The sequence below is a fragment of the Glandiceps talaboti genome, chromosome 7 (assembly GCF_964340395.1).
Source record: "Glandiceps talaboti chromosome 7, keGlaTala1.1, whole genome shotgun sequence".
NCBI classification, from domain to species: domain Eukaryota; kingdom Metazoa; phylum Hemichordata; class Enteropneusta; family Spengelidae; genus Glandiceps; species Glandiceps talaboti.
In genome coordinates, this window is record NC_135555.1 from 17,916,078 (window position 1) to 17,934,431 (window position 18,354).

Consider the following 18,354-nt stretch of genomic DNA (forward strand, 5'->3'; position numbering starts at 1 on the left):
AACATATGAAGTAAAATATGCAAAACTCCAGTGGATATAGTTTGTTATCCTCCTAATTGTCTTTTTATCGTACACGACGAATTTGGTGTTCTGTAATAGCGGTATAAAGTTTATCGAGAGCTAGAGGGTGAAAAATAGTGCGACTCGAACCGTACCGTACATAACACCTACAAACAGCTGGCTAGCCCTGGAAGCTACTCGCTTGACCCTAAGCTCGTGTGCTGATCATTAAGGTCACTATGGGTTCATATGACGTGACATTTATTATTGTTATTACACTATGTGCACTATAACATGTAAGGCCCAAAAATTACCTCCGCGACGGTCTTTTTTGGGAGGAGGAACACAGAAAATAGCCCTCCCTACTTCAGTGTTCTTGCAGAGTGAATCATGAACAAGCAAATGACATCTGACCCACATACACGTACACTTGCTTTAACCATATGCATAGAGTCTATGCTTTAACCTACTAAAGAAAAAGAAACTGCTTTAAATAGTAGAGTGAGTGACAGGTTTTTGAACGTCGTCGTACCACTTCAGGCAAAATGTCCTGAGCAGAAATTCTTCTTCTTCTTCTTCTCTTGGCCTAAACTTACATGTATGGGTGTCTGCTTATAAGTTGGACGTTGGGGTTCAACTAAAATCCCCACTATCGCATTTTTACAGTTAAGGGGGTTCGCGCTTACCGCCCCCACATAACAACCAAACGGAACAATAAGACTACGAATCGACGCAATTGTCATGATTGTTCACAATTCATACACCATTATGATCTACCGATTGTGATACTGTGTGCGACAATTGATATAATTTCACAATGAAAAGTCAATCATTGTCCCTGTTAGTTATCAAGTGCAGTATGATACCTACATTGTATTGAAATATTATGGATGTTAGGCCAGAAATTTTTTTTTTAAAAGCTGTTCAACGGGCAACCCAGCCCATCACATTTGGTAGGTAGGTCGATTTGTTTTACAATGTTGGACAAACATGTAAAAACAAGTTATATATAATGGTGGCAAAACATGGTTAAGTCTACATATGATAATAGTACTTACTCAGTCATTTCGATTTTATCTCTTGCAATTTCTCTGTATGGCAATCAATTTCTATCAGTTCTACAGTTAGGAAATGTACGCAATTTACGGTTAATCAAACCTTGTAGCTCTTCTTCCCCTCTCCTCTTAAAAAAAATGTTCAGACCTGTCAATGAAACACCAGAATTATTTTAGCCACCCCTCTGTCACGTACACTACAGTGGTGATATACATTATATGGTATAATGATGCATTAAAATAACAGTGATAACCAACTACAATAATAGATTACAAAGGATATGGATTTCACATGCATAAGGAGATGTCTCCTTGCATCTTGATTTGGGAGAAATATTATCACTGTGATTGCTACCGATCGGAAGGAGACACTTCCAAAAGTGAAAACGTTTTGAAAATAAGGCCATGTAACACGTCATTTAGAACCATAATACATACTATATTATATCAAACCATAGACATTCTGTAAAGTCATAAAGTATTTGAATATGATGTTGAAATACCAGAATTGGTACAATTACACTATGCAGTACACATTATCTGGCTCTCTGAAGTGTATTTTGTTGTGGCAAAAGCTGAATGATATTTTGCGGATGTGCACTTGGTAAATGACTTCTCTTGGAGTTTAATTTGGTTCCATTCTCGCAACCCAGAGCTATTATTTTACACGAGAACGCGAAATAACGAACGGTGCCGTCAAAAAGGCTGTGGTTATAGAAGTAAAAAAATAAAATAAATAAATAAATAAATGAATATTTATTTTGGACAAGCAAAAAAGTATGTTTTCTTTGTGTCAACAAAGTTGTTTTCTCATGAATGACCAACCTCAATGTACCAATTTTCTATGAAATGCACTTTCTACACTGTACCCCCCTCAAGTGCACATGTATTTTTTAAACGATCAATATCTTATTAGAAACATTCCTACATAAGTTTGAAACAAATAATGCACCGCGGCGTGACACCTCTATAATTGTTTATTTTCCCTTTTGAAGTTGCCCGAGTGTGTTTGAAAATGGCATGTCCCATGAGTGAAACGTCAATGCATACACGTTTCTATAATGTAAACCTCGGCAGCATGTTTCCTAATATTAAGCTAAAACACCAGAGTCTGTTTAAAGAGATGTTGAACTGAATGTCTGGCTGTGTGATTTGTATCTGTCTCCACACGGATTAGCAGAACAATTTGTCTCTCTCTCAATATTGGATATGGACACTCGTGGTAATGAGGAGCCTGCATATCACTTTACAATAATCTGCTGCATATGACGAATGACCGTCAGATGTTTTCTGTTATAGAGAAATCACATAAAGGACTATGATATTATATCAGACCATATGTATAGAAGCATCGATGAAGGTACGCTTGTACATGTGACGAGCCGATGTATCGTTAAGAAAACGTATATTCCTTAACTTGAAACAATTTTTCAATACTTTTAGTGATCATTTTATTATTTTCGATTCTTTGTAATGATGGCCTTATTATCATACTCAACTATTCACACTTACACAATGGCTAAAATGCTCGGACCGTTTTACAAAAAGCATCTCAGTAAATTCACATAGTACCAGTAGACAAGTAATTCAGCTAATTAGACAGATAGACAATTTCTGGTAAATATTTAATGTTTTTACAAAGAGTAAGAATTTTTAAAAAAACACGAATGTCACAGCTTCTTCAAAAACGAGAAACTGCAGGGATAGACATCATCTTGTCACCAGAGTCCCCATATGTTAATAATGAATTGATAGAATGCCATTTTGATGATGTCAAAGACTTTGGCTTATCATGACCTTTAACCTAGTCGTATAAATAAACATGCAATATATATACCCACCAATTATTTTCTCATACCACATGACCTTGCCATTAGTATTGGTTTACTGCTGTACTGCAACATGTGATCTCCACACATTGGATACTATTCAACACAGTAATTAAGGAAGCACTGTGGTACGTTAAAAAACAAACGTGATACCATCAAATACACATACAGGTAAAACAGCGAGGGATCGCCGAACGACTGTGCGTATCATACACATGTTATGTTCCCCAAGAACAATTTAGATAGATAAGAAACAGACTTCCAACAGACCACTCGATACAAATATAAACAACATCAACCGACCCCTACTGACACACACACACACACACACACACACAAACAAACAAACAAACAAACATCGTATGATTATTTGTTTGCTGCTCCGGAAAAAAATGTTTCAAAAATATATATACATTATTTTGTACAATAATACGTGTCAGTCTTTGCACTTAAACATTGCTGATAAAGAACACACAATTGTTAATGTTGATGAAGGAAAATTAATTGATAGAGAAAAATACATTGGATTTCGTTGCTCAAAAAACAAATGGATATTGGGTTCAGCTTGACAACGTTATGTCAAAAATAATCAAATTTGTTTACAAACTTGTGATACCTCATTTCAATCGGAGAAAATTCATCTACATCTCCGTGGTGAACATAATTTTTTGCCCAGTTTGCCATAGTCGCGCACAATTAGGATGTAGATGCAGTGTGACAAGTTGAAGCTAAAATGAAGTAGGCTTGGAGTTTCACTCTTGGGACTGCACATTACGTTTTTGATACAAAGATAGACATATTTCAACTCTAGACTAACAATAACAGAGACACAATAAACACAGCACGATAATTTGCCCAATCACACTGAACAGTGGATAAGCATTGCTATTCTTTTACAGTGCAGTACAGACTTCTAAAGAAAACATTACACTTGGACTTGATGGTTGTATTGTTTCAATTGTTTATTTTCTAACTGATACTCAACATTTGAACTTGACTACTTCTACATACCCACAATGCAAGGCACCTATGTAATTGTTCCTTTTGCTGTCTGAGGGTGTGTATTAAATGTCATGTTACATAAGTTAAACACCAAGCCAACATCAATTTAGCTGTATCATGTTGCTTATTAGTAGACAAGTAAATAAGTGAAGTTAGGATAGCAATATTTATAATGTTTTGATTAGGTACAGGATCCTGCTGTGTGTGGCGACTCTGTTAGTGTTAGTCTGGAGTTGAAATGTGTCTATATTTACGTACAAGTCATGATGTCCCACGAATGGAACGCCAAAGCATCACCGTTTTTGTTATACATGTAAAGGCATGACGTTTTACGATAGTGTGGAGTTGACAAACACGGTCTCTATCGTAGCCAGTGCGATTTCTGATCCATGTTATTTGTATTCAATTACAATGTACAATTTCCTCTGTAATTGTCAAATTTTTTATTACGATTATTACAAAGACACGAGTCTACTTTAAAAATAACATAATTTCAGGAACAATAACTCCCATTGATGGATAAAGTGATAATGAGAAACTGGTCTCTCATTATCTCAATAAATCAATCAATCAATCAATCAATCAATCAATCAATCAAACAAACAAACATTATAGAAACAAAAGTTGTTTCACGTTACTACCAAAATTATGTAACTATAGAGTTTCAATTAGGCGGCACTATATGTTTTGTTTTCCTTACATCTCACACAATTTTGTTTGTTTGTTTGTTTGTTTGTTTGTTTGTTTGTTTGTCTGTTTGTTTGTTTGTTTATGAATTTCACAAACAAGTATACATACACTGATAACGCGCATGCGTGCAAAATGATACATTTTTAATTATCTCACTGTACACATAAATCAACATCACTGTCGAATGAGGCAAAGGAGATCATACACGGACCTGTTTAATTGTGCTTACAGTGAAATAAAATGTAATAGTTTATTAGAGTGCGCACTCTCAATGGCTGCATTTAGTAACTCAAAATGCCGTGTAAGATGTACAATACAATTACATATTAATAGTTGGTTGTAGTTGGACTATGCAGACGTGCAAGCTGTCAAGAATATATAATAATATTGAAATGATCATCTCGCTTTACACCTTATGTTATCTTTACCATCTGAGCATTATGTAGGGCACAACTTGAAAAAAAAGTTTATAAGGGAAGAGTTTATGTCGTCATGAAATAACCCTATCATCACATCTAGGAGGTAAATATACCAAAAGCTGGAAAGTGCTTTGGAAATGTTTTATTATATAATAATACTCACTTACTCGCCATACCGTCGTACTCGTATACCCAGGACAGTATTATGATACGATATAATAAATCAACATTGTAAAATGAACTCCCTGAATAGCGATCACAATTTCAACCCGTTACTATCCAGTATACTACTTAAGGACAAGGTCGACGACGGAGTAAATAGCAGATACAATTTGTCTTTTTAATATAAGAAATTGACAAAATTTTCATTGAATTTGTCTTTGGTTTCTTTGTGAAATAATGTCCCGGTTGCAGCTTTTGTAGGTTCAAAGGTCACAGGGTTTTATTCGACCAGAATAAAACAAGGATTGCAATCCATGAAATAATCTTGACGAACCATAGATCTTTATACAGTTTATAATTATGCCATATGTTATTCAGAACAGAGCGCTGTTATCCAACTTGGGGGTAATTGACGTGTATATGATATGTATTTTGGTCATAGGTACATTACAAAATATGTTGTTAGGGAGAGGAAGAGAGAAAATGTTAGTTAGAACAAACGTAAACAGAGGCAAAGACATTGTTATCACATAACAATATATGGGCCTGTAACATCAGTATAGGGGCATTAATATTGCATATGTATAGTAACATTGGTTTACATGTACCACATTTCAGACAAGGCTATAAGCCAAAGTAGAAAGGGGTGTTTATCTTCCATCACAATCCAAAACACAATAACCACCCACCCCTTCCCATCAACGATTTTCAAAACAGCATGACCCCCCACTATTGCAAATTACAAAAACAAGGTGACCCCCACCCCACCCCCACCCCCACCGGCATTAAGGATAGGTCTCATTTAGTTTGAGATACATTTTCTTCTGTCTGCCAAACATACAGGAAACTACATGATTGCATCTGTCTTGTTTCTGTTAACTCAAATTGACGGATGCCGGTTAATTAAAGGGAGTGTTCTTACAACTGATAATGCTAACCGTATCAACCCGATATTATGGGAAGTCGTTACCGACAATATATCAATTTATGCAATGACTAAATATTGCTTTATGGTTTATGATATTATGAATTGTAGAGCCATGTTTCAGACATCAATCAACAACAAAACAATATCGTAGTGTTGGGGGAATATGTCTTTGAACGCTGACGACTTCTTGCCATAAAAACTTTTGTTAAGAAGATTCTTTTATTAGAGTTCTATTCTATATAAAAGCATACACAAGTGTCGCTCGGTGCACAAAATGGCGGACTTTAGGTTTAGCTTCTGTTTCCATACTTTGTAATCTCGATATCCTCAACAACACGAATAATGCCACAAGTTTTATATATATATATATATATATATATACAAATGTGCAACCTTTTGACATTCGAAAACAGTTTTCCGCAAAACAAGAAGTCACGTATTCCGTTGGGATAGAAAAATAGGGTGAAAACAAGAAAATTGAGATTCATAATGGCGTTGTGTATTGCATTTTGAATGTCCCTTATTTGCACGTATCAGCCACACTTCCCTGTACATATCCCTGGGGTATGTGTGTGTGTGTGTATGTGTGTGTGTGTGTGTGTGTTTGTTTGTTTGTATATTGTGTAAACATCTGAGTTTCATGACAAGGACAATATTTGTGTGATGAAGTTACATAGTAGAATTTGCGACATTAATACTTTGATTTATAACTAATACACAAGTCACACTCAGTGTTGCATTCATTTTGCTGTTATGCCTTGAACATGTTGAAGCGAGTACCAAATCACTCATTGGCTAAGTTAAATAGATGCAGTTTCTCCACGTTCCTGATACCAACGTCAATATCTGATATGCTTCGACATTATTTCTTAAATTATTTGTAAAGGATATTTTTAGTTAGGTGACAACTTAATCTTTATATTTCATATCGTGACTGTGACCCCTTTAGAATTTGGAAACCCGATCTATACATGTCTCAAGCATTGTAATTAGATGATATCATATAGTATGACACTGAAGCCGTTTCTGATGTGAATGATTTCAAAAATGTCATAACATATATTATCAATGATCAACTCGTTTTACATCTGAGGGCTGAAAGTGACTTCAACATGTGAACTATGCAAGTCACAGATTGAAAAAATATTATTTGTATTAGTCTTTTGTAACGAAGGATTTCGAGAGAGACAGACAGACAGACAGACAGACAGACAGACAGACAGACAGACAGACAGACAGACACATACATACATACATACATACATACATACATACATACATACATACATACATACATACATACATACATTCATACATACATACATACATACATACATACATACATACATACATACATGCATGCATACATGCATGCATGCATACATACATACATACATACATACATACATACATGCATACATACATACATACATACATACATACATACATACATACATACATACATACATACATACATACATACATACATACATTGACAGTATGTGTGTGAGGGAAACACAAATATACATATATACACAGAGACAGACAGACAGACAGACAGACAGACAGACAGATAGACAGACAGACAGACAGACAGACAGACAGACAGACAGACAGACAGACAGACAGACAGACAGACAGACAGACAGACAGACAGACAGACAGACAGACAGACAGATAGATAGACACTCAGGCAGGCACAGAGTATGTGTGTGTTTGTGAGTGTATAGAGGCAGACCGAGAGATGGACGAACGGAAGAAAAGACGGATGAAAAGACAGACAGACAGACAGACAGACAGACAGACAGACAGACAGACAGACAGACACGCGTGCGTGCGTATATTGAAATGCACAAAACATTCAATTTTATTGTAGTATTCTGAGAATAGTGTGACGTATCAACAAATCCTGTCATACGTCATACAAATTTAAGACATTACGAAAAGAGTTACATTTCATAAATTCCACTGGCACAATCTGCATGATGAGTTAATACATTTATTTTCAAAGTGGTCGAAGTTTAAACACATTCTTTAAAAGCATTGTAACAAGGGTATGGCACATTGAATTATGAAAGACAACAAACATCATACACAGGTATAAATATTCATAACAGAAACAGTGTTCTAAAGCAACCTTTAGTCACATCTCAGTAATTATTTTCTGAAGAAAGAAATCCTAAAGAATTATTACAACTCAAGGTCTTTTTTCACGAACCACATTTAGGCCTTACCAGCCCTAGGTGGGATCATTGGCTGCAAAGTAAGGTCATTGGTGGCGCTCTAAAGTATTTTAAAATTCACTGTCACCAATACTATTTCACCTACTTGGACCAAATATGAAATGAAAGTAATCCAATTAAGTTGGTAAAGATTATAATTAGTGAAGTTATAAATCGGTAATCTATAATTTAAATGTCGTACATGGAGTAAAATATATATTAGGCAGTGCAGCGGACACTTTCCATGAAATATATATGTTACTGCTTAAATAGATGCTTGTTATTCAAATAATAATAACAAATAATAATAATAATGTATACAAAGAAATGAAAATCAAATGTCAACATCACTGCCTTTTCAAAATACAAATTGTTTTCTCACGATTGAAAATAAACAAAAATCATTTCTTATCATTTCTCCAAACAAAACAACGGAAAAGGAAAAAGAAGCTGTTCGCTGCTCTTTGCAAATGTGAGCGAAGGTCGAGTAGCATGGAACGCGATTAGGATAAACCTTTCACTCTACGAAATGAATGAGCGTGACATGTTGTTGTTGAGGTTTCGTTATTCTGCTTATGTTGTGTACGATTGAGATGAAACTTACCAAACTAGCACATAACAAGACGACCTATATTCTGGCTATATAGTAAGGTTAAACGACCTTAAGGTAAATCACTGCGCGAGCCTTCCGCATTCATCAAAACAGCACTTTCCACAGGTGAAATAAGTAAATTTTGCTTTGTGTGGTCAAAAACAATAAAAAAAAATCCAATCTTGTTTATTGGATACATAAAGCCACAATTACCTTTCACAGAGAAATTAGATAAGTATCTATGGTTCATCCAATACTCTATAGTCTCTGTGTTTGTATGTATTGTATGTATGTATGTAGGTGTGTGTGTGTGTGTGTGTATGTATGTATGTACGTATGTATGTATGTATGTATGTATGTATGTATGTATGTATGTATGTATGTATGTGTCTGTGGGTGGGCGGGTGGATGGATATAGGTGGGTGGATGTGTGAATACACGTATTACTACAACTTTGATTCATCTTCCTCGCCATCACTGATGTTTGGTTCTGCTGCTTCACTGATATCTCCATCTTCGTCACCGTTCAAACATTCCTCTATATATTTCAAGGTAAGAACTCTTACCAACTGCAAATAAATAGAATCCGTGGCAATTTAGATTTCAGACACTCACTAAAAATCGATATTATAAGCTTCCAACACACAAACGCCTGCATTATATTGTGACAAATCTGTGAACGGCCATTTTTTTTTTCGAGGAGCGCTGCTCACTACTACACAGCTACTCTCTTTAAGAACTCTACGAACACCATATGTCTCCACAAAAGAAAAACGTGCAAATTTACTAAATCATGTTCAATAACATGTAACAGTTATAAATTCTAACAAATCATAAATTTGAAGTCGACCTACCTCTTTATACGTTAACGCATCCGAGGCGTCACCTTCATTATCAGTAGTTTCATCCTGTAAATGTGGTAATATGATAGATAAACATTATTTTTGTCACAAAGTGTAAGTCTACCCAGACACGATTATAATTTAACCATTCTTCTTTTTCCCCTTTAACCCAGCCAATTAATGGAGGTGCCATTGAAAATATTATGTAATATATATTAATGCTAGTAGTATTGGGTTTTTGGGTAGATATATTGTATTGAACAACGCCTCAAACATTGTGTTCCTGCCTTAGATAACATCAACTGTTTCTGATAAATGAGAGTGTTGTGTCTGGTTAGGAGGGTGAGTGGGTGTACCAGGTGGGTTTGGGTGGTTGGGTGAGTGGAGCCAGCACTCGGAAATAGAGATGCGTACAAGCGCATCTCGTAAACATTTTACCCATGAGGTTATTTAGGTTATACTAAATGATATTCTTATATATGTTAATAAATGAGTGTGGGCTAGTTACCCCAATGCGAAATGTTCCAAAAAAGTGCACTTCATGCCAAGACTAGGTAAAACAACAAGATACATGTAACTAACAATAATACATATACAATATCAGGTGCCTCTGTTGGAGGTTGATGCGACACTGTCAAAGGTTTGACATCAGACATGCTTTTGTTTTGTCTCTCAAAATTCTTACAGGGACAGTGTCTGCCATTCAATCTTTTTGTTTATCAAACCACCCTTTGCTTTGCAAGAGATAACACATGCAACAATTGTATCCATTCTGACATTTGTTCCAGCACAGCTTACATTCTTTGGTGTATGGATCTAGGTTTGGTTGGTGTTTTATGCTTTGACAAGTTTTACCTACACTAATTATACTGTGTATATCTTTTCATGAACATTGTCTTATACTTTATGTCCACTAGCAGTCAATCGCAGTGATGTTATTTCGTGAGGTGTATTACAGAAGTGGAAAGCCGGCACAATAGTTCGTTGGTTTTGCATATTTCATATCTCCAGCTGCCTAGGTTTGGTTGTAGCGTCTAGTCTACACGTTAATGTCTCTATGGAGATTATATTCAAGAAGTATATATACCTTTTGGTCTACTCCGTGAATTTTGTCTCTTTTCACTATTACAGATCTTTCCTTCCACCGTTTAACAATTCCCTTGATACAGATGTAATTCGGTATGAGATTGTATGGACTTGGTAACACTGGTCCTTGGATATATTGAAGCCAGAGAGTTGTACGGACGAATTTCCATTCGATATCAATATTCTCCTGATCAAAAATGGAGATCAAAGGTTTTCATTTTAAATTCCTAATATTATACTTGTTGGATAAATTGGACAGCACTAGTAGTGAAATCAGTTCGTTTACTAATTAAACACTTTTTGTCTGCTCATCATGTCCATCAAAGCTCACACAAACAGGACTACGTACAGAAGTCCCAATCCTAGCTTTTTCGGGACATCCACCCATGATTTATTGTTATTCTATCTGTAATATATTTAACACTGTCTAGAATAATCCTCACCACTAGAGACAGCTGGCCAGACCTGAACGATTTGCACATGTATCAGTATTGTTGATTGGAAGATCTAGAGCCAATAATATGACTTTATCTTATCGCAAACGGTGATCAAGCAGACGAACAATTTCAACATCGTGGATTTTGAAAAGCAAGCTACAAATTAAAGTGGGAGAATTACAGTGTTATATTAAATACTATTTTTGAGTTGCCTGCTGAACAGGAATTATATGCTAATCATGTAAATCTATAATCTGACCTGTAATTTAGCAAATGTGTCCGACATCATGGCAATGCACAGGTTGACAAGCATCAATGATGCTAACAGGAATATACCGTAGAGGAAGAATCCCATGGTTGAGTTGATGTACCCATAGTCAGTCAATTTATCAATAAAAGTGGTATTCCAATACCCAGCGTCGTAATCATATTCATATTGAATAGATTCAACTATTCTGACCTTGTATGACACGTTTAATTCGTCAGACACCTCCTTGCCAAATATTGCAAAGAGCAGTGTTGAAAAAGATGTTGAAATGCTGGAATAGAATATTTAGAAAGAATAAGAATAAACCAAACCCGTAGTGTGAATTTGTTAAATTTTTTTACAAGGTCTCTCTGTGTGTTATTATGTTTGTCTGTCTGTCTGTTTGTCTGTCTGTCTGTCTGTCTGTCTGTCTGTCTGTCTGTCTGTCTGTCGGTGCTTTGCGTTGTTGTTTTTGCCCTTAATTACAGGATATCTGAAACGAGATTAAGGACGAATTTAGATGGCATCCAAATAATCAGATTGTCTATATGACAATGTCAAACTGCCTGTATGTTGGTGGGGATCTGGTTCTGGATCTGTATCCCAGAATGTGTCAACGGATTTCTCAATTTCTCGAGGCAACACCTTAACTATTCATGGACATATCAATACGAAACTCAAGGAATCACTGACTGGTTTTTCAAAGAATTCAGTTAAGTCGCAACTGTAACATGGGAGAACTACTTAACTTCTCGTCAATCCATGAACGGGTAGCGGGAAAAGGAGACTTATAGGATATAACTCTGTCTTACCTACTAAACGTATTCTCCTTAACCTCTTCAGCCAGAGAATAGTTGTTACCACTGTACATGTAGACAAATCCAAAGGTAAAAGACCACACTACAATACCGAAGAGAATCAGGAAATAAAAGACATCCATTCTCATTCGAGTGAATGACAAGAGCATAGAGCCGAGTGCTCGGTGAAGGTAGAGATACTGCATGAAACGTCCGCAAGCAAAGGTGACAAAAAACGATGGTATCATAGTAATAATAATGATAGACGAATAAGACAAATTTTCATTCTGAAGCGAAGATATAATTATATTTATGGGGAAAAACAAGATAATAATGTTATCCAAGGCATTCCAATAATCCAAGAAATAGGCTTTTAGACCACTAGATAGTGCTTGCTGACACTCCCCCAACAACAACCCAATGGCTAAAATATTGATCGTGATTTCTATCAAGTCAAATTTGATATTGCCAATGTAAATACCAGGCATATTCAGTCGCAAATCGCTGTGATCATTATACAATTCTTCTAGGACAACGAGAATTATGAAAATGCTGTAGGACCATAAGTACATGAGAAATCTAGTTTTGGGTGATTCTATCATTTTGGAAAGAGGGGAACACGGTGCACAAATGTAAATAAGTGCTAGGAAGGGTTGCAAAAAACCATACACAAGTAAGCAAAACGCAAAGTAAAGAACTGTCCAGATGAGTCCCAGCTTTTCGGACCAGGATGGCTGACCATCCAGCCATGCACAGTTCAAGATTTGCTGACAGGAAGGGTGGCATATGAACTAAAAGAAAACAAATAATATCGAATTAGTATAAATTAATTGGAACAGGTTTTTTCTTCCTAACAAATATTTCCGTCACATGCTTACAGATATGTGAATACATATTTAGCATACTTTGTTTAGTGATAAAAGCATTTTTGGGAATTTCAAAAAATCAGTGAACTCCCATGAACTCGCCATTCATAAATATAAATTCTTAATTATCTTTACCGTGTATTTTGCAGTTAGGTGACTAGCCATATGATATTTAAACAAATTAAATGCTGTACTTTTTCTATCCTCCCCAAAATGACTCTCTTATGTTTTGAATCTGTCTCTGTGTTTATGTCACTACTTTTTCATTTTCCTAAGATCTATTTGTTTAGGAAATAAATTTGCAAATGCCTCTCATGTAGTTTTGGAGCAAACTTAGTGCATGCAAATCAACCTAATTTGTATATTTCACACATTTCACATATTATTTATACCTAGAGTGGCATTTCAATAAAGAAAATGCAACTTGTCAGGTATAGAATATGCAACGATAGTCCATTCTTTTCGAAATTGTTAAAATTTTATCTTATTAGCATTATATCATGTATCAAATATTTTTGATACTTCCAGCACGAGTATGATCTCAAAAAACATGCAGTTCAGATGAATTAAAAAGTTGGTAGTTATGTGGTTATTTCTATATGAATTAGTTTTGAATAGTAAGGTTTGACTACTTGTAGCAAAAGATAAAAAAGTGTGTATTGAAGGAGCAATGTCTGTCTTCAAGTTTGATTAAATCTGTAACAATTGGTACAATTAAAATCGTCATATTGTATTCAACATTACATCAAAAAGAAGAGAACATCAGAAGAAGAGAACATCTCACTACCTTTTTAAGGTCTTTATCAATTGCTTCCCTCGCCAAAGCCCATTCGCCTCTCTTCCAGGATATTGTCTTGGGTTTTCCAGGACCATGAAGAATCGTGAGGACGTCGTCATTATCCTTACACTGTTCAATTATGTTAACAGTGAAATCTTCCAATTGTTCAGACATTGATAGGAAATCCTCCTGAAACACACAACCATGTTTAGTCATAAGTTATACATATTGTAAATTTAAGATAGCTACAGGAAGACGTATAGTTACAGCCTACACTATAATACAAGTATCCCTGGGTATGGGGGCGCTATCTATTACCCATGATGGCTGTTATGTAGTAACAATTTTCCAAGGCTGAAAGCCAAAGTAAACAGTTGCCTCAAACCCAACAGTAAATATGACGTTTACTAGTGCCTGAATAAGGACAGGTAATCATTGTTTTATGACACATCATATTCTCAGGCCCATATTCTTTCTATAGTCAAGGCAAACCCCCGGTACGACTTCCATGCTACGGGAGTATTGCCCTGGGGAAAATAGAGCTCGAATAGTGTCACTAAATACACTTTGAGGTCGCTATATGTCAATAGTCCATACCACATAGTTATATGAACACAATGTGTTACAAAGGATTCTAGTTCTTCCAAGGGCCTAAACTCCAAAATACTTTGATAAGCTGGATAAATATACACCATACACGCCTTGCCTACTTAATAAACTCCAGCTAAAATGATGTAGGCTTGGTGTCTCCCTCATGGGACAGTGCGTTTTTAACACAAGAATAGACATGCTTTAAACTCTAGACTAACAATAACATACACACAACAAACACAGCGAGAACCTTTGTCCAATTACATTGAACACTGATATTAATTTACAGTGCAGAAAAACAGCTTCTAATGAAAATATTACCATGGACTTGATGATTTTAATCGCTACAATTGTTTAGTTACTAATTGATAATCAACATGTCAACTTGATTACGTTTACATCCCCACTGTGCATGGCTCATAAGTAATTGTTTATTTTGCATTAGAAGTTTGTCTGAGGGTGTGTATTAAATGTTATGTCACATGAGTGAAACACCAAGCCTACATCATTGTAGCCGTAGTGCCATTATATAATTTGTCAATTGTGTCTATCGTTTTTAGAATAAACTTCATGTGTTTTGTGGATGTTCCCCTATGTTAAACGTTTGTCCCTTCTATGTTTGTATAGTGCACTTATGTCGTTAAGTGTCGAATTCCGGAACACGAGAGTGTTTAATCGAATTTCAAATTTCAGGATAATTTTGATGATATTTTTTTCAGACACGAATGAAATATTTTACTTATTTAAGTTGATAGACCTCTTGGTGTAATCAGAATATGACAAAACTTACTCGATAAATACCACGATTACCATACAATTCAGCTATGTCACGTAACTTCTCTGACATCTTCATGGCAGTTAGGAGAGGGTCTTCATTGGTGAGACAGATGTAGGCAGGACTGGAAAGACTGCGGTACAGTTGGACATTCTGGACAGTAACGACAATGTTCTTAAAATGACCAGTTTCTTGAAACAGAAAACATGCGGAAGGTTAGTGGTATGACTTAATTTTGATTTCGACACAAAGCTACATATATCATAAGAGAAATTCAAATATATGCTGATATTTGTGTGTGTGTGTGTGTGTGTCTATATATAAGACAATTGTTTAGCTAGTGATTGGCCAACTATATGCATTCATGAATATTGTGTAATCATGTGACTTATTATTTCAGCCTTTCAACATGGTTATACAATTTACAAAGCATTTCCTACTATAGGCCAAAAAAAAAATCTGGTTCTGGTCAGGGTAAACTTTCTAAAGTGGTGCGACGACGCGCGTTTTTTTTTTGGTTTTTTTTCGTAATTTTTTTTCTTTTTTTTGCAAATTAGTAAATACACATTTTTGACACTTTACATGCTCTCGGAAGATGTCATACAACTCTGGAAGTTGGCACTGTTGTATGGCAAGTTTTGTACGATGCGGATCAATCATCCATCAGGGCATCACTAGTCACATTTACAAATTTATCTTATCGCCCAGTGATCTGCAGTTATAATCCCATCCAAGATAATAATGAGTCTTGCCTTGCAACCACTGTATAATGTCAGTGTGCAACTTGTAACGTTAAATAATGAGAAATAGGTCTTTCCAACGGACGTAGAGGAGGCAGTGTTTTCTTTCGAGCACCGTCCATCATCAGTCTGATACGCAGTCTGTATACGCTACGATGTTCGACACGTCTTTCCATCTCATCGCAGCTGGAAAGACGTGTCGAACATCGTAGCGCATACATCCAGAGCTAACTGCTTACGCTACAGGAAAATCTTTGTATTCAGAAGGCAGAACGAAACGATCACCAGAACTAAGAACACCTCGAAAGTCAGCTGAATTGATATCAACATTTCGATTGCTCACGACGTACTCAAACTTCAGACATTTTCGAAACATGTGAGCGGTTTACCACCTAGCACAGTGAACACACTATTTCCCGTGATTCCCATCAACCACGCTCATCGTACATATTACGTACACATATCGTACGGGGGGTTATGGGTATGCAACAGTACTAGAAGAAAAGGGTACCCGTTACCAAATAGAAGTGCGCCATCACACGAGTTAAATTTTTCCGCTAGCCTTGCATACAGTGTTGATCGACGGGGAATTGTAAATAAGGAACGGGAAAGCAGAAATTATCGGGGGAAAAAAGGATCGACGCGGGGGTATTCAGGGCACGCGCGCGCTGACCAGAACCAAACATATTTTTTTTTTGGCCTAATAGAAGGACAAACATAATCTTTGATATTAACACCCACCTTTCATTACTTGTGGTTCCTCAAGTCGTTCAGCTCCATTATCGAGGAGTAATTGTATCATTTGAAAATCATTATTCTCTGCTGCACTTAACAACGGCGTCATTTGCACTTTTCCTATTTTAACTTTCACATTGACATCCATTTTACCTGTCTAAAAACATATATGTGGCATCGTATTACTTACTGACGCTCATATTTAGAAAGATGATGATGATGATGATGATGATGATGATGATGATGATGATGATGATGATGATGATGATGATGATGATGACGATGATGATGACGACGACGATGGTGATGATTCGAATTCTTATTGTTATTATTATTACAAGCATTATGATGTCATTGTTGATCTCTTGCTCGTGAAAACCAAGGAAAACATTTGTCATTTCCGTAAGCATGGCAACAACAATATTCCTTTACATTTAATGCAGACAGGCAGGCAGGCAGGCAGACAGACAGACAGACAGACAGACAGACAGACAGACAGACAGACAGACAGACATACAGACAGACAGTCAGTCAGTCAGTCAGTCAGTCAGTCAGTCAGTCAAAACGCAATTCCCAGCAATTCCTATTACTAAGGGTAATATCGTCAACGAACACATATATTGTCTACAGCCTCACTCGCAGTATTGATTACACAAGAAAAAAATAAAAGCCTGTCTGCACACATAGAGTTAGCCAGACAAAGGGTCATCACTTAGTACGATAACTGAGACACTTTTGAACAATACCTTGAGACATTCGGTGACCTCTTTTGTGCTTCCACTTTTAACCAGTCGAATGAATTTCTTTTCAATCTCCTGAGCCTTTCCATTTTGCAAATAGCGTTTTTCCTTTGAATTCAGATTGAAGACTCCTTCCATACCTGACACAGAAATGAGATTTGAAGTCTAGCTGTTATAATTAAAATCATGACACCAGAAACTAAACCTTGCCAGCCTCGACAAAAAAATTTCACATTAGCGTCTGACTCAACAAAAATCTTAAACAAGATTGCTATACTTTATCTTTTTCCTGGGTAACTATGCGTTTTTGGTAAGATATTTGCAGACGAAAAAATGTAGCAATGTTAGTTGGATTGTTGTGAGACAGACTACACAGAGGCTTTAATATCCGCCTCAGGATTCGTGTATGAAACCTAGATCACACTGAATAAATTACAAAACCTCTGACACGTACAAAATCACTCACCTGTGGACATCTTGGCAACGGTTTGTTTACGATAGTTTCAACTGCTTGTTGTTAGAAAATAGAGGTGTGGTTTTTTTTCTGATCAACCGATTCACCTGACTATATATATAAACACAGCCAAGCAAAAAATGTTCGCTCCTCCGAAAACACGCCAACGATTTAGTTGGTGCAAACCATTTTCCTATAGCTACATACCCACTACTCACTGCGTACATAAACAGTAGTCATGGCTAGCGTCTTGTAACACCGGGATTATTCATTCTATGTACAATGTTCCAGTTCATAAACTTTGGAAGTCTTTGTTATCGTACAAAAGCGAAGTTAAAGTTCTGTTTACGGTATATCGCTTTATCTA

General features: G+C 36.1%; 1 protein-coding gene across 1 annotated transcript; it reads right to left on the minus strand.

The window, feature by feature from the left end:
• Nucleotides 1-9,345: 9,345 nt before the first annotated feature.
• On the minus strand, nucleotides 9,346-18,085 carry LOC144438038 (short transient receptor potential channel 3-like). Its single transcript, XM_078127070.1, has 10 exons — nucleotides 18,000-18,085; nucleotides 17,540-17,673; nucleotides 16,800-16,950; nucleotides 15,334-15,509; nucleotides 13,962-14,141; nucleotides 12,324-13,099; nucleotides 11,524-11,803; nucleotides 10,829-11,014; nucleotides 9,754-9,807; nucleotides 9,346-9,468 (listed from the first exon to the last, which is right to left on the minus strand). Exons 1-10 carry the CDS (start codon nucleotides 18,007-18,009, stop codon nucleotides 9,346-9,348), a joined length of 2,070 nt encoding a protein of 689 aa, XP_077983196.1. The 5' UTR covers nucleotides 18,010-18,085.
• Nucleotides 18,086-18,354: the final 269 nt, after the last annotated feature.